This window comes from Amblyomma maculatum, chromosome 4 (genome assembly GCF_055883805.1).
Source record: "Amblyomma maculatum isolate TAMU_Amacu chromosome 4, ASM5588380v1, whole genome shotgun sequence".
NCBI classification, from domain to species: domain Eukaryota; kingdom Metazoa; phylum Arthropoda; class Arachnida; order Ixodida; family Ixodidae; genus Amblyomma; species Amblyomma maculatum.
In genome coordinates this window covers 104471023-104492969 of record NC_139347.1, presented here as the reverse complement: position 1 = coordinate 104492969, position 21947 = coordinate 104471023, and the positions used below count along the sequence as shown (strand labels likewise).

Genomic DNA, 21947 nt, shown 5'->3' with positions numbered 1-21947 from the left:
ACCCAGATGGTCGAAATTACTCCGTAGCCCTCCATTACGCCACCTCTTTCTTCCTTTCTTCTTTCGCTCCCATTTTCCACCCTTCCCTTGCGGTGGTAATCGCCGGGGTCAGTCATAGTGGCCATTCCAGAGTAGCGACAGCTGCGAAGCTCCTGGGCGCAGTGCGCGTATGATCTATGACCTAGAACGCGGAGGATGGGATATTATTAGGTAAGAGACATTAAGGCCACAAATGCAGGAATTGGCATTTGAGCTAGCACACTTCCTATAGTTGTCTCAGCCATTGTGTTTTTCACCCACAGGTCTCAAGTGACTGCCCGCCATATGTATAACACCCTGCTTTAGCCGTGCCATAGGAATGGCAATGCATCGTCTAGAATTAGAGCTGATTCGACTTCCATAAGGCCTGGAAGGGTGATGCCTATCCCAGCCTTCCAATAAGAATGAGCAAGCCAAATTGGCAGCTCGTCCCAGCTCCACAACCATATGTTGTCTCGTAAGTCACACAACCCATCGACGAATCGGAGATAGGTCATCTCCCTATACCACCTTCCAGTGCCAAGCCTGCGATGTTTCTGCCACAACACCAGCTTTTCTTCGGAATGGGACCCTTAAAGCTGTCACGTTAAACAGATATTCCTTTCTTTTCTGTCTCTAAAATTGTGAACTCCAGAAGATTTTATTGATTCCGTGCATGGCGGAAAGGGATATAAAACGCCGAACTATACATGTCAAGTATCGAGGAAAACTTTCTCGCTGCTACAACTATATGTGAGTGTTTTCTTTTCCATAACCATACTGGCTCAATTCCTCAAAGTAATCGTTTCGACTCATCAATTCCCTTTCTAACATGTCGTAGTCATAGCTTTCGAAATTGCCCCCGGCTTCTTCGGGAATAATATCAGCGGGAACCAGGTCTCGAAGTTTGTTCAATTCGTAGCCCAGTAGATGAATCTGGAAAAAAGAATATCATGAAATTCTAAAGCCTCACCGTCAAAATAAGTGAGCAGAAAAAATTGTGAAACTTCGCGGTAAATAAACAACTCCTTTGCTGATTTCGTGCGAAGCCAAGCTGCACTTATATTTTAGGTAAGTATTACGATATTCTTACAGTCTTTCAATTAGTTCGAATTTATTTATGTTAGCCTTTCTATTTTACTATAGACATAAAATGCCAGTTGATGTGTGCTACATAATGCAAGAAGTATCGTCATCCCAGTTAAACAGTAAACCAGGGGCGTGCAAAATGCCCCCAAGAAGTATGTAATGCTGCCTGTGTAATCTCACGTAACTAAACGGCAAACATTTCCAATTATTTGTCTATCGCATGAACTTTGGATCCATTCTGTACAGACACTTCTTGAAGAGCAGTGCATACCTTGGTGTACGTCACTTTGAAAGAGTCTACCATGGCGAATAAAAATCAGATGCAAATATACACCACACTCTTGAACAATTTTAAATTATAATGGCAAAATACAATATTGTAATTTTGTCACGCCTGCCCTTCGTTGCTTCCCCAATAGCCCGTGTAGGAGAGCTTCTCGATGGGCTTAGTTCGACGCTAAATGCGAACAACCCTCTGCGGTGCGAGCTCTTGTATAGTTCCCTAGACCAGATAGGACTGTTGCTAAGCGATGTAACAAGAATCAACTTCGAAGCGCTTTCATGTTCTATATACAAGCGCCTGAAGTAACTGTTCTCATTGTCTTGGTGTTAAGAGGGCCACTCGTTCTCCTCCTGAATCCATTAGTTTCTTTGCTATGTTTTAAGTTAGTGAGGTCTGATTAAACAAATTGGCACAAAGAAAATATTACAATCGCAGCTACCCACGTAACTTCTAATCGTGATAACGTATCTTCAATTTTCTTTATGGCCCTGGCTATTTAAAGAAAGACAAAGGGAAAAAGAGAAGATTTACTCTGAGCATCTTAAGAGGTATATAAAAATATGTATGCAGGGGAGAGTCCTAAGGTCGAAAGACTGTCACGGGACCAACAGTTCATTAATACTAAACTAAATTACAAACAAGCAGCAACAAGAAAAGTACTTAAGTAGTACAAACAATGGTTATAATGATACGGAAACATTACATAAAATGGCAGTACAATAATACATCACCAGGGTATTAGCACAAACAAATATTCATTGTAAAAAAAGTCACGGTTATATAACATGTTGTATAGTACACAATTCAAATACTGCTCTGCGAGCATGATCTAGTTAGTCAATAAAAATACACAAGTAATTGCATCAGGAGGATGGATATAACGATACATTAATGAGGCGAAATGACTAGACCAGGCAAAATTTGTAATAAGAAGTTGGGAAAAAAGTTTGTAATGAGCCGATGAAAGAATCTATTCTTTCTGTTTATTGCTGAAAAAAAAAACTGTTCAAGCTACACTTTGGCATAAACAACAACATTGGCAATGTTACAGTCGCCGGTCAATTATTCCATAGAAAACTGCATGCGAAACCTAAACTTCGTTTTCCAAAATTTCTGAAAACTTCAGGTAGCACGAATTTTCTGAGTTGAGAATCAAGTGGTTTTAGAATTCTTCACGAAACAGTAGTCAGAAACTTTAAGGTAAATTTGTTTTCCATTAACGTGAAAAAAAAACATGATAGCTAGGTTGTAATCAAACAAATCATTAAAAGATAGGAATTTATACTCACACAGCAATGGAAAAATTAAGCACTAACGCAATATAAAGTGCTGGTGATGGTTGTGTGTACGCGTGTGCGCGCGTGGGTGCGTGCATGTGACTGCAAAGTGAAGTGGTAGCAGTGTGTATGAAGGGAAAAACGGCGAGCCTTTATTATTGCACGAGTTCCAACATGCTGTTTCTTGTTCAGTTGTTTTATATGACGATATAATTTTAGATGATAACCAAGCAGGATACCGATAACTGTAAATTTTTCAAAAAGTTAAATAAAAGTTTGACCAAAAGATTACGGAGGCAGGTATTTTATGAATTCGACTTAATCGAAAAAGGGAAAACCTATTTTTGACGATGTCGTTAAATAGGGGGCTATCATGACACCTGGATATGACATTAACGGATGCGGCAGCGTATGACATAAATAGCAGTTACACCCCCTGATCTTCTGGTCTATGGTAATTTAAGCTCGGCAAACTAGTCGGCAGCCTGCGACTGAGCCGCTCGGTTGATTGTCACAGTCAAGAAAAATAAATATGAAGCCCATTATTGCAAGTAGATAGCATCCGCGAAAACCTATAAAGTTAAGATTTTATGGGTAAATGCGACTCTACCGCAAGCATTTAGTGATAGTGGATATGAACGATCTGCGTCAGTCTACTATATGTGTCGTACTACGGAATTGTTTTGGGAGTACAGCCTTTTGGAATTTTACTAATATCACGTGATCATAGTTTTCCCAGTGCTGATGCGCAGGAAGACGAAGGATAGAAGAAAGAATTACGAGCTAAGGGCATGCCCGCAGTCCGAATTTGTACTGAAATGAGTTTTATCTGGTAGGCTCTTCTGACCACTGCGAAGGAACCCCTGTCGATCATCTGCTACATAGGAACTCAAATAATAACTATACACCGGAGAGTCATGAAATAGAACTAATTAGCTTTAAACTGTGGTATGAAATGCGGAACGATACCGAAACGAGCACGCACGAGAAATACGCAGCCGCGCATGCACGCAAATAACTCCGAATCGCTATTCAACAAAGCCAATTGTGCAGGCCTCTTAATGTTGACTTGATGATACTGTTATAAAGGAGGGATTACTCATTAGCGTCCAGTCAATCTTAGCCGCACGGCTACAAAGAAACCGTCAACTCGAAACACTCTATCAACTGCCCTCCCAAGGAAGAATGTCATATCACTATGTTATTTTGAGATCAAGTTGTTCACATACTCGAAGTGGGTATTGTTTTGATCCGAACACCCGCAGAGGAATTAGCTAACATTGAGTACACCAAACGCTCCAAGGAGGCTACTAGCCGGTGCAGTGGCAGCCAATCGTCGTGTTTGCAACAAAACGTGTTTACATAAATTCAAGGCTATAAGGAGCTGCAGATGCAACAACCAACAACAAAGCGTTCATTCAGCTGGGCAATAAAACTGGCTTTGCAGCAAGCAACCCGTACTACTCTTCAGCCGCCTGACCGCTGAGCATGCATTTCCCCTCACAATTCCCGCTTTGCTTTATCCAGGCGCCGCTGCACCTGGAAATGGACGCCCGCGTACTAACATTGAAAATCTAGAAGACTGCAACATGGTCGGCAGCGCTTGAAGTGGGACGCTTTTTTAATCTCGCGTATCCATGAATGTGCAAACGTTAAAAGAGGTGGTGGTGGAAAGCATTTATATAGGATACAAATACAGGAGGTTACGCATCAGCTGACCCTGAAGGGGCCAACCCTCACAAACACTAGGTGGAGGTCCCTAGTTCGGGACCCCAGAGGAGCGTCTTAGTACATGCATTTTACTTCCTTCTATATCAGCTTTGTCAAAACCTGCCTAATAACTACTTGATCTACGCACTGACTTCAGAACATATTACGGACGCTAAAGTGACACATATATTGTCATTATCTTGGCAAGGTTGAGCTACCCTTATTTTTATGTAACGCTTCGGCAAAAAAAAAAAAAAAAAAAAAAAAAAAAACATTAGATGTGGTTTAGCTCTGGTTAACGCTAGTTGAATTGCGAAAGCAACGGTGGAAGCTTCTTTTATCTGCTACATTACTCCCATGTCACGCCCTACCAGTGTAAGGTGCTACATTATTGGGGACATTTAGGCTCATCTTTTAAGGGTATGACGCGAGAGCGTAAGCTGCTAGCCCACATTTAAAGCCACGCTTCAACCAAGCCGTATGAACGTGCTAGCGTGTCGTAGGGGTAACGAGAATGCAAACGGTTGTGGAAGGCTGATTCTGATATCACCGTCCCATATGAAAGGAGCGACCCGAGTTGGTAGCTCCTGCCCATTGCAGCGCTGGCTCGGGGACTATGTACAAGTACACGTACATATACACGTACGCGTACCTACATGGAGACGGCACACAGCGATCAGCGCTTAGACTTGGCGTGGTATTGCTTCCGCAATAAAACTACATAACAGCAGTGAGTTGTCTTATTTCGTGGTAAGCTTGGTTCGAGTGCTTAAAAAGCAGCACACAAAAACTGCTCCTTACCCTTTGTACAAGTTTGCCGCTGAGGAAGGGTTTGGTGATTGCAAACAGGATGTCAAACATAGCTGAATCATTGATGACGTAAATTGCTTTTACGCGCACAGGAAAGCATTTCTGAAAGCAAAGAAGAAATAAACTTAAGGGGGATACTTAAGCTCCGCCTTTCAGGGTATGATGAGACAGCGTTAACTACTACCCCGCACATAATATCCTCATTTCAGCAAGCATTGTTCGTGCCTCACTTAAGGCTAACATGTCTGACTAAAAAACACAAGCGTCTTGGCAGGCTGATTCTGATATCACCATCCCAAATAAAAGCAGAGACTCGAGTTAGCATATGTTTATACTACCGCATTGAATTTAACTCGAGGATAAGGACACGATACAGTTAACTAGCACTCGTTACCTGTATCCGGTCCTTCTCCTTTGGTGTACGTTTTGTGTTAATTTTAGCGTGGTACTATATTCATATGAAAAACCAACTAGCAACTTTTACAGCACTGCTTTCGAGCTTGCCGCTCCTGCCAAACATACAACGGCAAGCAACCCTACGTTCAATCAGTCAGAGGCCATGTCGGCATTTTCTTATGAACGGTGTCTTTACGTTGTCGCGTTTATAATAAGGCACGCTTCACAAGAATCACTCTCACACCTTCACATACTAGATAGGTGTGAAGAAAGCACATAAGGCACTCCAGTTATGGTACCTGGCTCAAATGTAAAAAAAAAAACTATGTGTGGTACATCTGATGGGAAGAAATTGACAGGTATTTTTTTTTTTTGCCTAGAGACATAAACTATGCTTAAATTAGATACGTCGTACATCATTATTAATTTATACAAAGCCCGCACTGAGCCGTCCCGTGCATGCAATTTATCTAGTCACCGAGAGAAGCAGCCAAGATAAAATGGTAAAAGAAAGAGGAGAATGGCGGCAGTGTGAAAAGAAGGAAAGAGAGAAGGAGAAGAAAAGGAAACAGTTTCCACGTCCATGCAGAAAACAAAAAAGGAAAGAGGGGGGGGGGGGGTGTTCACCAGAGCAGTTCTTTCGCACTAAGTAAACCTGAATATCAAGCTTCTATGCGTATGAAAACCTCTCTGTGCACGCAGGGATATTTGTAGCGAAAGCTGCATTGGCCGCGAACGGGGAGTTTCGCGTGGTGGGAGGCACAGAGCCGTTGTAGCAACTGCCGCAGCTGGCGGACGCCGCATGCTGGCAATCTGGCAATCAAGAGGAACCAGAAGATGTCTGGCCTTTAATGCAACAACGACATTGTTAGACATAGTGAGTAGCGCATCTTAATTCTTCGTCTCTAGCGTAAGGATGATAGTAGTGACGATGATAGGCTAGTCAGCGGCGTATTTTGGTGAGCGTGTACTCTGCATTGGACAGGATTGGGTTGGACTAGATTAGATTGGCCATGATTAGATTTGACTCGATTGGACTGATTTGGATTGACTGGTTTACATTTAATTGGGCAGGACTGGATTGGATCGTATTTCATTGGAATGAACTGTACTTGATTGGACTGAAATTTATTATACTGGATTGGTTTGGATTCAATTAGATTAGAATAGATTGGATTACACTGGATTGGATGGGATTCGATTGGATTGGAGAGGAATAGGCAGCCCAGTGTCAGGCGCACACACGTTTTCGTTGCTTATATCCTGGCCTAGCTGAGCTAATCCACGACCAATTTTTTACCCTGCACCGATGCCGCCTGCCACTTAGACGCAAAGCCTAGAAGGCCATTAGTCCACTGTTCTCTGTACCACAGAGCAGTTAAAGCTGGGAAGCGGAAATGTTAGGTGAGAGGGAATTCGTCCAAGATTCCTTCTACGGATGGTCGGATACGCAACATACCGAAATGCGGAATAAGTGTACGCTGCAGCATCAGTGCATCAGAGCCATGGGTGAAGCCTGGGCCGCTCATTGCTCTCGCACTCACAAAGCTGTACACGAATCAGTTGTGCTTGTCGACGATTGACGGAGAAAGTGATACCGAGTAATTAACGGAACACACGAGGGCCTGACAGCAACCAGAGCGGTGTCTGTGACAAAGCGTAGACGGCGAACCTTCAACTTTCAGAATTTACGCCTGGACTGATCTCATACTACACGGGCTACACTAGGGTGAGGGCGTAGGAAGCGTCTGCACTGAGCAGTAGCCGTCGTCGCCGCCCAGGCGGGGGTTCGCGCCATTGTTTTTCTATGTCATTGTCTTGTATAGTGATTTTTTTTTGTTCGGCGACTTTAGCTATATCCGATTCTTTAAACATAATTTGAGGGGCCATGATTTGGAAGGCTTAGCCTCCCGCCCTGTACAGTATGGCAAGGACGTTAGCAGATGATGATATCGAAAGTACTTGAGTGAGAAAAATAATCAATTACACTGGGCACATTTTTACCTCTGTGATGTACACAAGTTTTTTCATGACAAATGGTGTCATGTGCATGAGGTGCTCTAAACTAAGGCCGCTGTAGTCCAGCACGAACACTACGCCATTCTTTTGAACATCTTCTTCCAAAATCAGGTATTCAACGAGCATCAGGGAGGCTTTGATGTATTCGCTGATTGTACAGATTCCAGAGTGCCAGGGTCCTGTGCAAATAAACAATGCATATTCCCCAATTAGGCGGTAAGAATAGCCATAAACCTGACAGAGAAAATTAGGTTGTCTTGCTTTAATTGTGAACAGCCATATATGCCTCAAAGTATTTTAAAAATAGAATGACGAAATATATATATATATATATATATATATATATATATATATATATCTTTTTGCGCTGGAACCTCAGTATTATGTACAAGTTCCTTTTGTTCTACTCGTAATTTATAGAAAGTACTTAAGTAAGCTAATCACTATCCGAAATTAAACTCGTAATTTCAGCCTGTGCAAATATGTAGCGGATATTTAATTTGCTCGGATGTGAGCTGAAGATTCACACACTCCTAATCGATCGACGAAAAAAATGTGCGCAATATTGCAGAAAACAGAATTTAACCTTACATTTTCAGCCTTTGCATCTGACGTATATTATTCCTGGAAATTTTATTTCGTCTGCTCTATACAAAAGAACCCTTACTGACCAGATCACTGCGATATTGCCACACTCTGAATACAAAAACAAAGCAAACTGGGCATAAAATATGGCAAAATGTAAACCCGCAATTTCAATCCGTGGAAGTGACTCAGATTCATTCATAATTTGTTTCCTCGGATGTATAATGAAGACGTTCTGCTGACAAGACCAGTTAAAAAAATGGCCACACTCCGATTTCCATGATGGAAAATTGTGACCTTTAATGCACGCAATCAGGGGTATGAATGCTTTACCAACAAACAGCATGCTCCAGTGAAAAACACTGCCTATCGAAGCGCCTCTTGATTGTTTTTCGCACATCGGCACCGTTATAGTGAACACACCATATATTGCATATTTAAATCTAACTTGCTATCTTATACCGTTTAAGCTTGTAACGAAGTTTCTTTATATTCAGGACTGCTTCACAGAAGTCATTTTTACCTGAAGTACAAGCTAATCACAGGAAGGAAGTATAACATTCTCGGTAACTTTGGTTTGGTTTTTATGGTCAAACATGCACAATTGGTTTCATGAATGGTGCCTCCATAAGCAGCAAATACCACAGAACGCTGTTTTAAAATGTACTTTGAACCAGCGGCATATATCTGCTGCTTAACCGAGGGCGCTTCTGACATCGTGCCTAATAACACCATTCCCTAAGAAACCGTACCATTGACACCTCTGATCCGGGCCGAAACATAAGAAGCACCAATTCCTAAAATTGGGAACAGTACTTAAGCTACGCCTTTAAAGGTATGACGTGACAGCTTTATTGGCTCCAGCCTGAGGCTCACTTCGGACACTTCGTCGCGGGAATACGCTTTCCTAATCGCTTAATCAATATTTCATTAGTTTTTACCCCTTTTACCTCGTGCATCTTCATTAGAATGCAGTCATAGTTACACTATCAACATCAAGTGAAACCACCCGACCCCATTTTAGTCAATCGATACGGACATATACCTAGGTGGCCTTGTAAATGCGCGTCTGAGTCGGAATCTAAGGAATCCGGAGGGGTCGATTACCATCGCAAAGACTTGCCAACCTGGCGATGTCATATGTGCATGCACGTCGTTTTATTACCATCACAAAGACTTGCCAACCTGGCGATGTCATATGTGCATGCACGTCGTTTTACTCCCGAAACCGACAACAAGCAACTCTAAAGTATCTGAAAAACGGGGTCTTTCGACCAGTCTAGGATACTTGAACGTAAACTGATAAGCGCAATACATGTACCGGTGCCTTTCGTTCCGCCTCTATCGAAACACGGCCGCCGCGGCTAGGACTGATCTCTGGATTCGACTGCAGCAGTCACGCGTCCTAAGCACTTCAGCTTAGTCATGCAAAATTTTATGAAAGTTAGTTCCTGGTACCTTGTTTGAATGCAGACAAAACTTATACTACTCACAATGTACTAACGCCGCACTCTCACAAAAACAACACGGTCCATTAAAACATTGTGGGAACCGTTTGGCTTCGACTTCAAGGAGATGACGAGGTAGCATTAATGGATTCATTTTGCATATTCTTATTTGCATTCACAAGCTTCCTTAGTCGCTTAATCATTTATTTTTTACACGAAGCGTACTGGACCTGCTATGCCGAAAACTCGTCGCTGCACCCGTGTTTGAGGGAAATCTTTCAAGGTTGAGTAAAAAGCATGCCTGTGAAAAAAAAAGGTGGCGCCATCAATAGAAGTGACCTAATCTGTCTTTACTGGGATAGACGATGCTTGTGGAAACTGCGTGCCTACTTCAAGTACATCCTAGAACGAGTGAAAGAACGTAGCGTGTACATATATATATATATATATATATATATATGTACACGCTACGTTCTCCCGTCTCACAATATATATATATATATATATATATATTGTGAGACGGGAGAACGTAGCGTGTACATATATATATATATATATATATATATATATATATATATATATATATATATATATATATATATATATATATATATATATATATATATATATATATATAAAGACCAGCAACGGTTCTTTCACACTTCGTCATCTACAGACGAGCTGACCGAAGATGATGGATATGTAAAGATCAAGAGGACGTTCATTCACAGTGCTTATATTCTTCCTTCCCGAATAGAAGCGACCGTTGTAAATCAAGGTTGGCGGGTAAAAGTCTTAAAACGCGACACGCGCACTACCTCAGTGCCGTGACAACGACTATCACGAACAGGCGATACAGGGCCGATTCGATAGTTCACTGGGGCTGTTTGTTCCAGGATCGTGTACGGGGCTATAAAGCGACTCAAAAACGTTTTACACAAGCCGGGGATGCGAGTAGGGGTCTAGAGAAGTACTTCATCACCAGGGCAGAAAGACACTGGGTGGTGGGTCGAATCATAGCTGCTTTTTCTGGAAGCTTGAGTGGTTTCAGTTTGAAGGCGGGCAAGCTCACAGCAACGAGGAATACGAGAAACGAATTGTTCTTTGGAAGGTGAGGCAGAAGGTTGGGGGAGGGGGGCAGCCATAAGCATGGAAACACGGAGAGTATGTGGTGGTTCGTTGAACGGCAGTATTGTAGGTAAAGGTGACAGAAGAGTGTAAGGAGTCACAATCGTGATGATGGTGCATATAGGTGGACAGCATATCGCAAAGGGTGCGATGAAAGCGTTCAGTGAGGCCATTGGTGAGAGGGCGGTAACCGGACGTATTTTTGTGCATTGTGCCAGAAGCATGAAGCACTTCTTCGATTACGAAGGAAAACGACTTGCCACGATCGCTGCGGAGGACACGAGGTGCGCCATATGGCGGAGAATGCTGTGGAGAAAGAAATTGGCGATTTCAGAAGCGGAGCCAAAATTAAGAGCTGCGGTTTCAGCGTATCGGGTGAAAGGATCGACTGCAGTAACGACCCAACGGCTTCCCGCTGGAGTCAAAGGCACGGGTCCATACAAGTTGATGCCGACTTCTTCGGAAGACGTGAATGGAGACGGGAAAGGTTGCAGGAGACCGGCTCGAGATGAGGTAGACCGCTTGCGTTATTGACAAGGGATGTTAGATGCGACGTGTTTCAGAACAGAGGCTGAGAGGCCAGGCCAGTAGAAACGGCTCTTGATGCGGTCATAGGTTTTTTGGTAGCCAAAATTGCCAGCCATGGAATCGTCGTGGAAAGCTTGCAAAGAAGCTTTCAGGGAAACTATTTGTGTGGCTGCTCGCCATACTGCTATGTTCATTGTTCCTCGTCTTCCTGCGTGAAAGAGACTGTGAGTTTTGGCATGGCAGCCATTTGAAATGGAGCTCCCGTTTGTCACTACCGCCAGGTGTGAAGTTCGCGCAGTTGTTGGATTTTTGAACGCAAAAGGCGTTCAACCAATCGAAATTCATAGTTATTTGACGGCAATATATGAAGAGTTGGGCATGGATACTAATAACGTCTGCGAGTAGTGTAGGAAGTTCGCAGCTGTTCGTACGGAAAGTGCCGACGAAGAAAAAAGCGGGGGACAGTCAATTTCTGATGAGACAGTCGCGACGGTCGAAGAAATGATGCGGCAAGATGGGAGGACCACACTCGACGAACTCTGAAGGTTAGTTCCTGGCGTTTCTAGAAGCACTTACTCACAGGATATTGACAGCAAAATTTAAATATCGGAAGTTGTGCACATGATCGGTTCCGCGAATGCTCACAGATGACCATCAACAGTTACGCGTTGACTCCTCTCGCTAATTTCTTCGGCGTTATGGAGATGAAAAGGACACCTTTTTGGATTCCATTGTTACGAGTGACGAAACCTGGGCATTCCACTTCACACCTGAGACCAAGAATAACGTGAGTGGCGGCATTCCTCTTCATCCAAGCCGAGCAAATTCAGGCGAACACTGTGTGACCGCAAAGTCATGGCAACTGTGTTTTGAGAAGCATGGCGGCGAGCTGGTATGACATGGGCATACCAAAACTGCCCCGGCGTCTGCAAAATGGCAATTATGTGGAAAAGTATAACAATGGTCTGCCTTTTAAGTGATTTGTAAATTGCTTAAAATAAACATTTCTTTTGATTTATAAAAGAACTGGAGACCTTATTTTGAGATGACCCTCCTAACTCCGTCATAACGACAAACAATCAAGTTACAGGCGGTGAGGAAACATATAGATAAAGCCGCAAACTGTAAGTAGCGCAACCTAGAACATTGCAGAAAAATACGCGAATGGCCGCACTCTTCGAGACACATCTCGGCGCATTTTGCGAGACAAAGAAACTGATAAAGCTGCATACGGCAGCAATGAGCGTGATGAAATAAAGAGCACAGGAATAATACGCGTGCCAGAACCAGAGTGATAAGGCCGTATGCCGGCGGCTGTCGAAAAAATAACAAACAAAAATCGAAATACTTTCGGCAAGGAAGTACATCACCTTCTCACTATTTTCACACAATACATCTGTCGAGGCTGTCTGGATTCACATGCGATTAAGTCAATGCAATATTGTTATCGGGGTAATTAATCTACAGGGCACTGAACGTTGACATTTCTGTTTTGAAATCGCTGTACGACTTTCTTCGTGAGCAAAGTAGATGCTACCCTTTCATTATCTTATGCGGTCACTTTATTCTACCCATGATAAACTGGAACGAACTTTTCTCTCCAACATCATGTCCGCACTTTGAACTACTGCTCGATACTGCTTTTGCTTTTAATCCTAAGCAGATAGTTGAAACACCAAAACGTATCACAGCGACCTCCGTCAGTTCTCGATCTTGTTTTTATCTCTGAAGCTATAAGTTAGTTAGGATTTACTGTCGGAGCTTGGCCGGGTATATCTGATCATGAATTAGTTCTTTGCAAAAGCCACCTAACCCGAAAAGTGGGGCGAACCACCCCCAAGAAATTCTTGAACTTCAGAAAAGCCTCCGACGAAAGCGTGATTGACTGCTTAGAGCAGGATTTTATCACTTTTCTTGAAAAACACACGCAGGCACCTTTCAGCGTCAACTATTTATGAATGCATTTTAAGAATGCATCACAAGAATGTACTCGGAAATACTTTCCTATAAAGTACAAGAAAGCACCTCGCCACAGGATTCCTCGGGATATACTACTCTTAAATCGTCGTGTCAAACGCAACTCACACCCCAATTTATGCACTAGCCATTCAATGCCTCAGTCAACGCATACTGAACTGAAGGATAAAATTTAATTATATAGATACACTTTTTCAACGTCAAGATGCACCGTTTTCTTACAAAGGCCGCAAGAAAATTTTGGATGCAACAGACAAAACATGTCCGGTGATCACAGTTAGGGTGAACGATAGAGAGGCTAGCGATACCCAGTCTATTGCCGAAGCTTTCAACGCATATTTTTATTCTGTATTTTTGCACGCTAACAATCTTAGACAGGAATTCTTATGCCCCAGATACGATCTGCCGAGCCTCATTATTACTGAAAATGCATTTTTCGTCGCTACTTAACATAGACATAAAAAAGTCCGCTGGACCCAACCAATATATTTACCGACTTCCTATTTAGGTATGCGGAATGGTGCTCTATATACCTCTTCGTAGTATTCAATGAAAGTGTGGAACAAGATACACCATTCCCAACGACTGGAAAACGGCAAGGTCATCCAAGGTCATCCCCCTTCACAAGTCCGGAGATATGACTAGGGCAAACAACTACAGGCCTATTTCGCTCTCCTGCACCGCTAACAAGGGAATGGAATATTGCATTTTTAAGCACATCAGCAGCTTTCTGGGGAATAATAATTTACTTTCTGAGGGACAGCATGGTTTTCGGCGTGGCTTATCCGCGGTTACTCAACTGCAGCACACTACCAATGATCTTATAGCTGCTTTGGACGGGGGTGAACAATCTGTGCTTTTCCTCGACTTCAAAAAGGCGTTTGATTGGGTTTGCACAGAAAGATAATGCTGAAGTTAAAGTTATTATACAAAATTAACAAATTTGAACTGACTTTATTCGTATTTATCTTACCAAAAAGAGTATGTCTAGGTAGAAAACTCAAATTCTTCATCTGCCCCTGCATTATCTGCATTACCGCAAAGCTCTGTCTTTGGCCCCCTTTTTTGTATTTATTTATATAGATGATTTGTCTTTGAATTTTTCTATAAAATGCCGGTTCTTTATTGATGTCTGCATTGCGTACTAGAACATTGAATCAGTGCACGATCAGACTGCCCTGTGTCGTTATTTTTCGGTAATTAGCCACTGGTGCAAATCCTGGCCTAGGAACCTGAATGCCTCAAAATGGGATCATATGATGGTGGCAAGAAAGAAAAAATCGTTATTATATGCCTAAAAATTTAATAATGTGGATATCAGGCAGATATAAATACCTGGGCGTTATATTTGACTCAAAGTGAACATGGAACGCACATGTTGATTATGTGGTTTCGGCGTCATTGAAATATCTTTTGGCTGCTAAAATACCTTATGAAGCACCGCACCAGTGCAACAAAACTAGCAGCCTTCACGACATTCGTCAGGTCATTACTCAACTACACAAACACTGTGTGGGGCCTTTACACCAATAAAAACATAAATCAAATTGAGGGGGTGCAAAAGAAGGGACTAAGATTCATCTACAGCGTTTACAATAGAAGTGTCTCTGTCACGGTCTTTAGAGTACGAGCTGAGCTCCCAACGCTAGAAATGGGCCGTAAACTACACCGCCTACAAATGATGTACAATATCAACAAAAATTTCAGAATCAATTTTCACACTTACATAAAATTCAATGAATACAAAAAAAAACAAGGAGAAAGCACAGTAAGACAATTGTAATGCCGCAAGTTAAAACAAATGCTTACCGCTATTCTTTCTTTCCTAGAACTACTGCCGAGTGGAACGCCTTACCAATTACGATGTTGTTTTATGCGTCATCCATTTAATGTTTTTTAATTACCATGACACCTTATCTGTGATAGCAAACATTTCTTTTTAACGATGCTTCATTTTTCTTTGCCGTCTAGGCGCCTATCGAACTTAGGATTTTCTGTCTGTGAATTTTGTATGTCGAACATCTGTTTTTCTTTTTTTTTCCTGCCATTAAAATGCTACTCGGCACGGTTTCACGAACATTGTAACTACTACTGCTCGACTGCCAAGCGGCAGTTGGCAGTATTTATTAAATAATAAATAAATATAAACATGTAAAAGAAAACACTCACCCATTCTGAAAAGCAGAACACCTCGACCACAAGAATCTCGTTGTCGTGACACAGTTGCGAGCTTGTTCTTGCGAATAATGTCATCGTACAGTATGCCCGACGGCCAAAAGCCATCGAAAATTTCCGGTGCCTCCTTCCTCGCCTTGAAGTACTTCCGTACGTTTTCAGCCGTCGCCGAAATGTTGTACTTTCGCGAGCGCAGGAACTTCAGCAGAAATGCGTCATCCATGGGACAGCTCAGTGACTCTTCATCTTACCATAGGAAAAAGAAGAAAACAATGGGAAAATCAATGAGCATGGGGCATCCTTTCATTGAATAGACACGCTGTAACCGCACAGGATAGCTGGTACCACTAACATCTGAGGACCATTAAAATGATAAATTAGCCAATAAAAAAAGGTATGTGTTCTTCCAAAGTGTATGTTTCAAAGTTAAAGTGGCATGCAGATGGGCAAAGTTTAACAAGACCTAGTTAGTAAAATACTAGGAAGCGCCGCCGACAAAAATGAAGCGCTTGGTATCTTTCCAAAGCATTGTAGTGTTCTACGTTTTTATTCAGATTATGCTAAATAAAATATATAGATAGGTAATTGCCTCCTTATATGACGGGAAGGGGATAGCCAGGTAAGCACGTACTCTACTAAAAACAGCGCGAGTGTACGACAAATGTTAAAGTACAGCAAAAAAAAAAAGAAACACTTTGTTGTTCAATTGCAAAATTACCCTATTTCACAGGCTTTAGGGTGAGCTTAAATTACACCTTACTGCAAAGAATCTACAGCAGAGGCAGAGATATGTATCATAAAAGCGCTGCATTAAACAAGCCCTAAAGCAATAAACTATTCATTTGCCACTTCACAGCCTAAGGAATGTTCTCCCTACTAAATGAATAAAAGCTTTGTGCCGTAGCCACTTTTTAAATTTTAGGATGCTGTCTAGATAAGCGGCAGTGAATTAGGAAGCATATGCTTCTGTTTTCGGTCAGTGAATACAAGTGATATATATACTGTCACTCGAGGACCTTGCATCCAACGTCAGTAAGGCAGGAGATATATCAAGTTCTTAAGCCATTAAGGTTCAATGATTTATACTTTTATAACCCTGCAAAAGGTAAAATAAAGAAGGGCTAGCATAAATCGAAATGGTAATATAATTCTTTATGACTACGACCTACTACAATCGCACACAAAGAATATTGTGTGGAGCTGAGCACCTATCCACGCTACTGACTGTTAAGCGACGTCTAATGACCTTCATGCAAAACCCTCCGTGCCAACAAAAATGCTCTTTTGAGCACCTGGTATTTTTGGAAATATAGGTGAAATGCCTGTATAATCATACCCATTATATCTACAATCCCACTGTAATCGGCAGTGGAATAAGGCAAAGCTGCTATAAGTAAGCAGTCAAGGAGCTCTCTGAAAGCAAAGTAGAGAGCATGATAACAAAACGAAAAATAAAAATGGTAATTAAAATACTTTAAAATGGTGGTGACCTCCAAAGCCAGATTTTCAGGATTATACAGTAAGACGTACAACTTATAGAGGCTGAGACGCCAAATTTTGTGGCTATAAAAAGCCTATGGCTTCCTCTTTATGCAACGACGCTCGCAGCCAAGTGTTGGGCACAGTGGACGTGTGAAAGATATATGTAGCCTAAATGTTCGTTCTGATTATTCAGACCCATCGTCGGAGGCACTGATACTGACCTCACTGAGTTTGCAGTGCAACCGATTGTTATAGCGACGTCATACCATAATAAAATGGCATACGATGAGCGGCAAACCTAGGGAATCTATACCGAGCGCAACTGAAAACATCAGCGAGACGTAGAACGGCATTGTACCGTTGCTGTCTTGCTAGTTTTTTTTTTTTTCTCATGACATTACAGAATATCCAATCTTTCTGAAATTTCGCAAAGGGCTTCACATTGTCACGGAAAGTGCAAAAGCGACCTTCAACGTGCGACCGTGCTCACTGTTGAAAGCATCCGAGCGGTTGCCCTTGCGCGACAAACCCGTTGCTGCTGCCACTACATCGATGCCCTCGATTTGAGCCCTATCAAAATATGTCATGGTCGATATCGGAGCGGTTGTAGCGAGGCGTGCCGATTATCGATGTTGCTTGTTTCACTGCGCTCGCACAGCACGTGTGGGCGAGAGAACACGACGCAGCAGTGTGCGCGTCATAAGATTGTTATGCCACGTAACCGGGTTGATTTAAAAGCTTCCTACACAGTAACGTCTATGTACGATCTGGCGTGCATATAGTGAAAGCAAAACTTTTCACCTTAATAACTTTGTTAGGTTTTTCAGAGGGAATATATCAATCCTTGAGCATATATCATGATTTCGTGAATTGATAAAAACATTTGAAACAAAGAAGGCGTGAAAGTCAAATTAGGTTCTTCTACCCCTTAATGTTTCGCAATATTAATGAATAGCCGCATGTAATGGTCACGAACCAAACAAACCGATACGCGAGTGTCGGGGGAAAACTTTACAACTTTTATTTGATTTTGTTTATTCACTTTAGAGAAATTGTTTACAAAGGCAGCTGCTCGTTTTTCAAAAAAAAAAACGCCTCTGGTAAGCAAGTTTGTGTAACTTTCTTGTGGAGCAACTACCTCCACATTGCTTATCGGGTGAACCATATCAAGAGGTGATATGGTTCGGTGAATCTCTAAAGACTCTCGACATTACCCCTCCCAGCTATTTCGACCTGTGATTGACTTAATTAGCGATAATTAACTAAGTAACTCACATGCACTGATGATCCTTTTTCCCATACGTGATTTTTTTATACTCGATCTGATGCAACCATTCTTTTTCTTATTCGTTCGAACTTAATCTTGCGGACAAGACTTATGATGACACGAAACAGAAAATAGCCATATGTTGGTTTGTGAGTGGCTATACTCTGTCGGACTGCTCTGATCGGTGCCGGAGGTGTACGAGTTAGTCATATTTTGGGAACAATGATACAAATTATTGAGCCGCTTTCACTTTAAGCCCTGACGAGTACTTTGTAGGCACTAAGCTTTACATACCCTACGTATGTCTGTAAAAACAAGATCATAAGGGAAACAACTTCTAAAATTCATTTGGGCTGAAAGAACTTCGTGAATCTACAGCAATGTATTTGAACTAGTGCAGGATCAAGCATGATAGATTTCGTAGTTGTCTCTTCTCCGGCTTTCATTACTTGCATGAAACATCGAGTAATCGTTTCACGCGACCAAACATCCAAGCTCAGGTTCGGTAGCAAGATCTAAAACAGCCCAAAGTCTTTCAATGTAGAAATCCCTTGAATCATTTCTGCAAAAAGCTAGCATGAATTAGTAGGAAAGAGGTTTACTTTTTCAAGAGAGCACGGGCATCGGTTAATATTGTTTACACCAGTTCCCTTTTGTAGGCCTTCTTCGCCTCGGATCTGTCGTGTATCGTGTCTTCCTCGAAAGTGTAAACATAGATTTGTTTTCGGGTGGCTAACATATCCACAAGACTATTTCGAAACTGTAGCTGGATAATCTATGGCTATTATGCACATACCGCATTTATTTTCAAGCGTCGATTAAGCCCGCAGAAGTTTAACTACGATTTCATCAGATGTCCCAGCTTGATGTTCAGCTTATGCTTGCAAAACGCAAAGCTCGAACATTCCATATCGGGAGGCTACCAGGCCAAATTCTTTTATTGTGTTAGCAATACTGGGCCAGGTTTCATCCCGTCGCGTAGTCCCTGGAAGGGCCACGTTTGACCTTGAGCCGCAGCCGAGCCGAATACGGCTTTAACCAAGCCGTGTGAACGTGCCTTATTGGGTTCCAGGAGTAACGTGAATGCCAGGATCCTGGCAGGCTGATTCTGACATAACCGTCCCATGTGAAACGGGAGACCCAAGTTGGCAACTTCTGCCAGCACACATATCAAGCCCCGCTTTAACATCTCAAGCTACACCATAAGGTACACTACATGCTAAACCATAAGCGCAGCCATGGAGGTATTGCTAACGCAATGCCACCTCGTTGACCCAGAGCTAAACCACAGCCAATGTTTTGGTCATACCTATTGTTTTATGATCCCCGAATGCATTCCTAACAACTTTTGAGTACTGTCTGATTAATGGCTTACAGACAACATTTAGGAAAGCTGTGCGAGGACATGGCACACAAAACGGAGATATACCGTTTCGTGTTTTCCTCCGGGTATATTTCCTCCATTTCCATCTCTGAACATCCAAGCTGAAAATGCCCTCTAGATGATCGCGTCCACCATGTGTTTCGAAAATCAATGCTTACTTTCTTGTTTAAGGATATCTGAAAACTAGGAAAGAAAACAAATTAGCAAGCAATAATGAACAAGTTATATGTCAGTCGCAAGCAATTAAACGAAAATACAAACCAGAGATCAGACGCCTGAGTGCCTTTAAGGAATCCTCGATGAGTTCAACTGTTTCTCTCATTTCATCCGCTGTTTCGCTCTCCATGTCGTGTGAGATGTCTTCTGCGGTCCTTGTAAGCGAACCAAGCTGTAAAATAGGCGGAGCGTGTAGTTAGCGTCTTATCATTCTCACATCAATAAAATAAGCCTATATCGTGCATTTTGGTTCCCATCCACGCAACTAAAATGCAATGTAAAGTAAGAAAAATATTCCAGGCTGCGAAGAATGCAGGTGCCCATATTAGAAATATTTTCCTGCCACCCTTCTTTTCTCCTCCTCCTCCTCGCAACGAAGTCAGAAAAGGGGTCTAGAAAGGCAGTTCAATTCACTGATGAAGCATTTTGTCATCCCTTCGAAGAACATGGAGTCGTTTGGAGCGCCAGAGCCTTATAATTCTCTCCTGTATGCTCAAGTCTTCTCCAATAAATATGTCCTGTTCGGTCCATGTCACGTTATATCGGCAAACTTCCGTACCTCATCCAGAAAAAGGACGCTCTTCACTGCCTGCTGCGTTTTTCTTGTTTCGATTCGCTCTGTTACTCCTTAGGCACACGGTGGTTTCTCTACTCACATTTCATGTTCCTTCTTCATTTCAGTCGGATCATGAATAACTCGAGATGGCTTTCTTAATTACTGCTCATTATAAGCGACTGTAAGCTTTAAGCCACCCACATCCTCGTAATTTTTGTAGCGAGAGCTACACAACGCTAACCAGCCGAGCATTTCGCAGTCTGCAAGACAGGCCACAATGCGCATGCGCCGAAACCGGAGAGGAGCAAAAGGTGCGCTACGCATGACATCAAAGCTCCCGGCCGCCGCAGCCGCGGGTGCTATTGGAGGAGGGTGGCTGCTCCTGACCCTATGGAGCTGGGAATGGTAGGCCCCCGCCGCAAACGGCAGAGGCTCGCCTGCCACCGGCGGTTGTATCTGTTGTAGGCCTTCATTGCATCCGCCACTGGTTTCGTGCGGACTGCTGTTGCGTCGCGGTCCTTCCTCTCTCCAGCTCTCTCTCTCTCTCTCTCTCTCTCTCTCTCTCTCTCTCTCTCTCTCTCTCTCTCTCCTTCTTTCTTTTTTATTTTCTCCTCTTTCCACACGAGGTAGCGGATGTACAGAGCCAGTAGCAGGCCCGCGCATTTTCTTTAGCTTTTTCCAACAGTGGTAAACACAACCACGGCCGGTATCAAATGCGCGCGGGAGCGCGCGCATTGAGACCGGCCGTGCCACAACAACGCGGCCGTGTGCCGACTCCACTGCCGATGCAGCAGAGACGCCCGAACGAAGAAACAAGCGTCTTGCCAAGCGGAGACATCAAGATGCAGAGCACAATAATAATAATAATAATAATAATAATAATAATAGCAATAATAATAATAATAATAATAATAATAATAATAATAATAATAATAATAATAATAATAATAATAATAATAATAATAATAATAATAATAATAAATTGGTTCACAGGACAGGAAAGGCGCAATATCTGTCACACACGCTCTCACACCTTAGCCGCACCGTAATGGAAGAGAGGAAGGTGGGAGAGAAAGTAGAAAGAGAAAAAGAGAAGCCACGATTGGAGGGCTACGCAGTAATTGCGACCACGTAGGGATATTTAGCATGCACTAACATCGCACTAAGATAGTGAGAGACCGGAAAGCGTGGCGTGACATGGTCCATAGGGTCACGAAGAGTCGGACGCGACTGAACGACTGAACTGACTGACTGACCGACTGACTGACTGACCGACTGACTGACTGACTGACTGACTGACTGACTGACTGACTGACTGACTGACTGACTGACTGACTGACTGACTGACTGACTGACTGACTGACTGACTGACTGACTGACTGACCGAACATCGCACAGCACAAGGATCTCTTTCCGCTTCGCCTCCACCGAAACGCAGCCGCCGGCAAGCGTAAAAAGTGGCGCATAGCAGCAGCGAAGAAAGAATGAAGGTAAGAAGGTGAAGAGAGCAGGGAAGACGCCCGAACAGGCAGACGGGCGGCTTGCCAAACGGTGATCCCTGACAGCGCGGTGTAATACACGGAGCATAGCCGCCAAGAT

General features: G+C 42.7%; 1 protein-coding gene across 1 annotated transcript; it reads right to left on the bottom strand.

Moving 5' to 3' along the window:
- Nucleotides 1-654: 654 nt before the first annotated feature.
- Nucleotides 655-19922, bottom strand: LOC146191910 (alpha-tocopherol transfer protein-like). The gene is made up of 5 exons (XM_084600007.1): nucleotides 19838-19922; nucleotides 15438-15689; nucleotides 7588-7781; nucleotides 5179-5289; nucleotides 655-954 (listed from the first exon to the last, which is right to left on the bottom strand). The coding sequence occupies exons 1-5, from the start codon at nucleotides 19920-19922 to the stop codon at nucleotides 766-768; spliced, it is 831 nt and encodes a 276-aa protein (XP_084456133.1). The 3' UTR covers nucleotides 655-765.
- Between the last annotated feature and the right edge of the window lie 2025 nt (nucleotides 19923-21947).

Coding starts and splice junctions, on each gene's coding strand:
- LOC146191910 (XM_084600007.1), bottom strand. CDS start 19,922: ATGGAGAGCGAAACAGCGGATGAAATGAGAGAAACAGTTGAACTCATC. Junction 15,690..19,837: donor ACTCAGGCGTCTGATCTCTG/GTTTGTATTTTC, acceptor TCCTATGGTAAG/ATGAAGAGTCACTGAGCTGT. Junction 955..5,178: donor GCGGCAAACTTGTACAAAGG/GTAAGGAGCAGT, acceptor TCTTTTTTCCAG/ATTCATCTACTGGGCTACGA.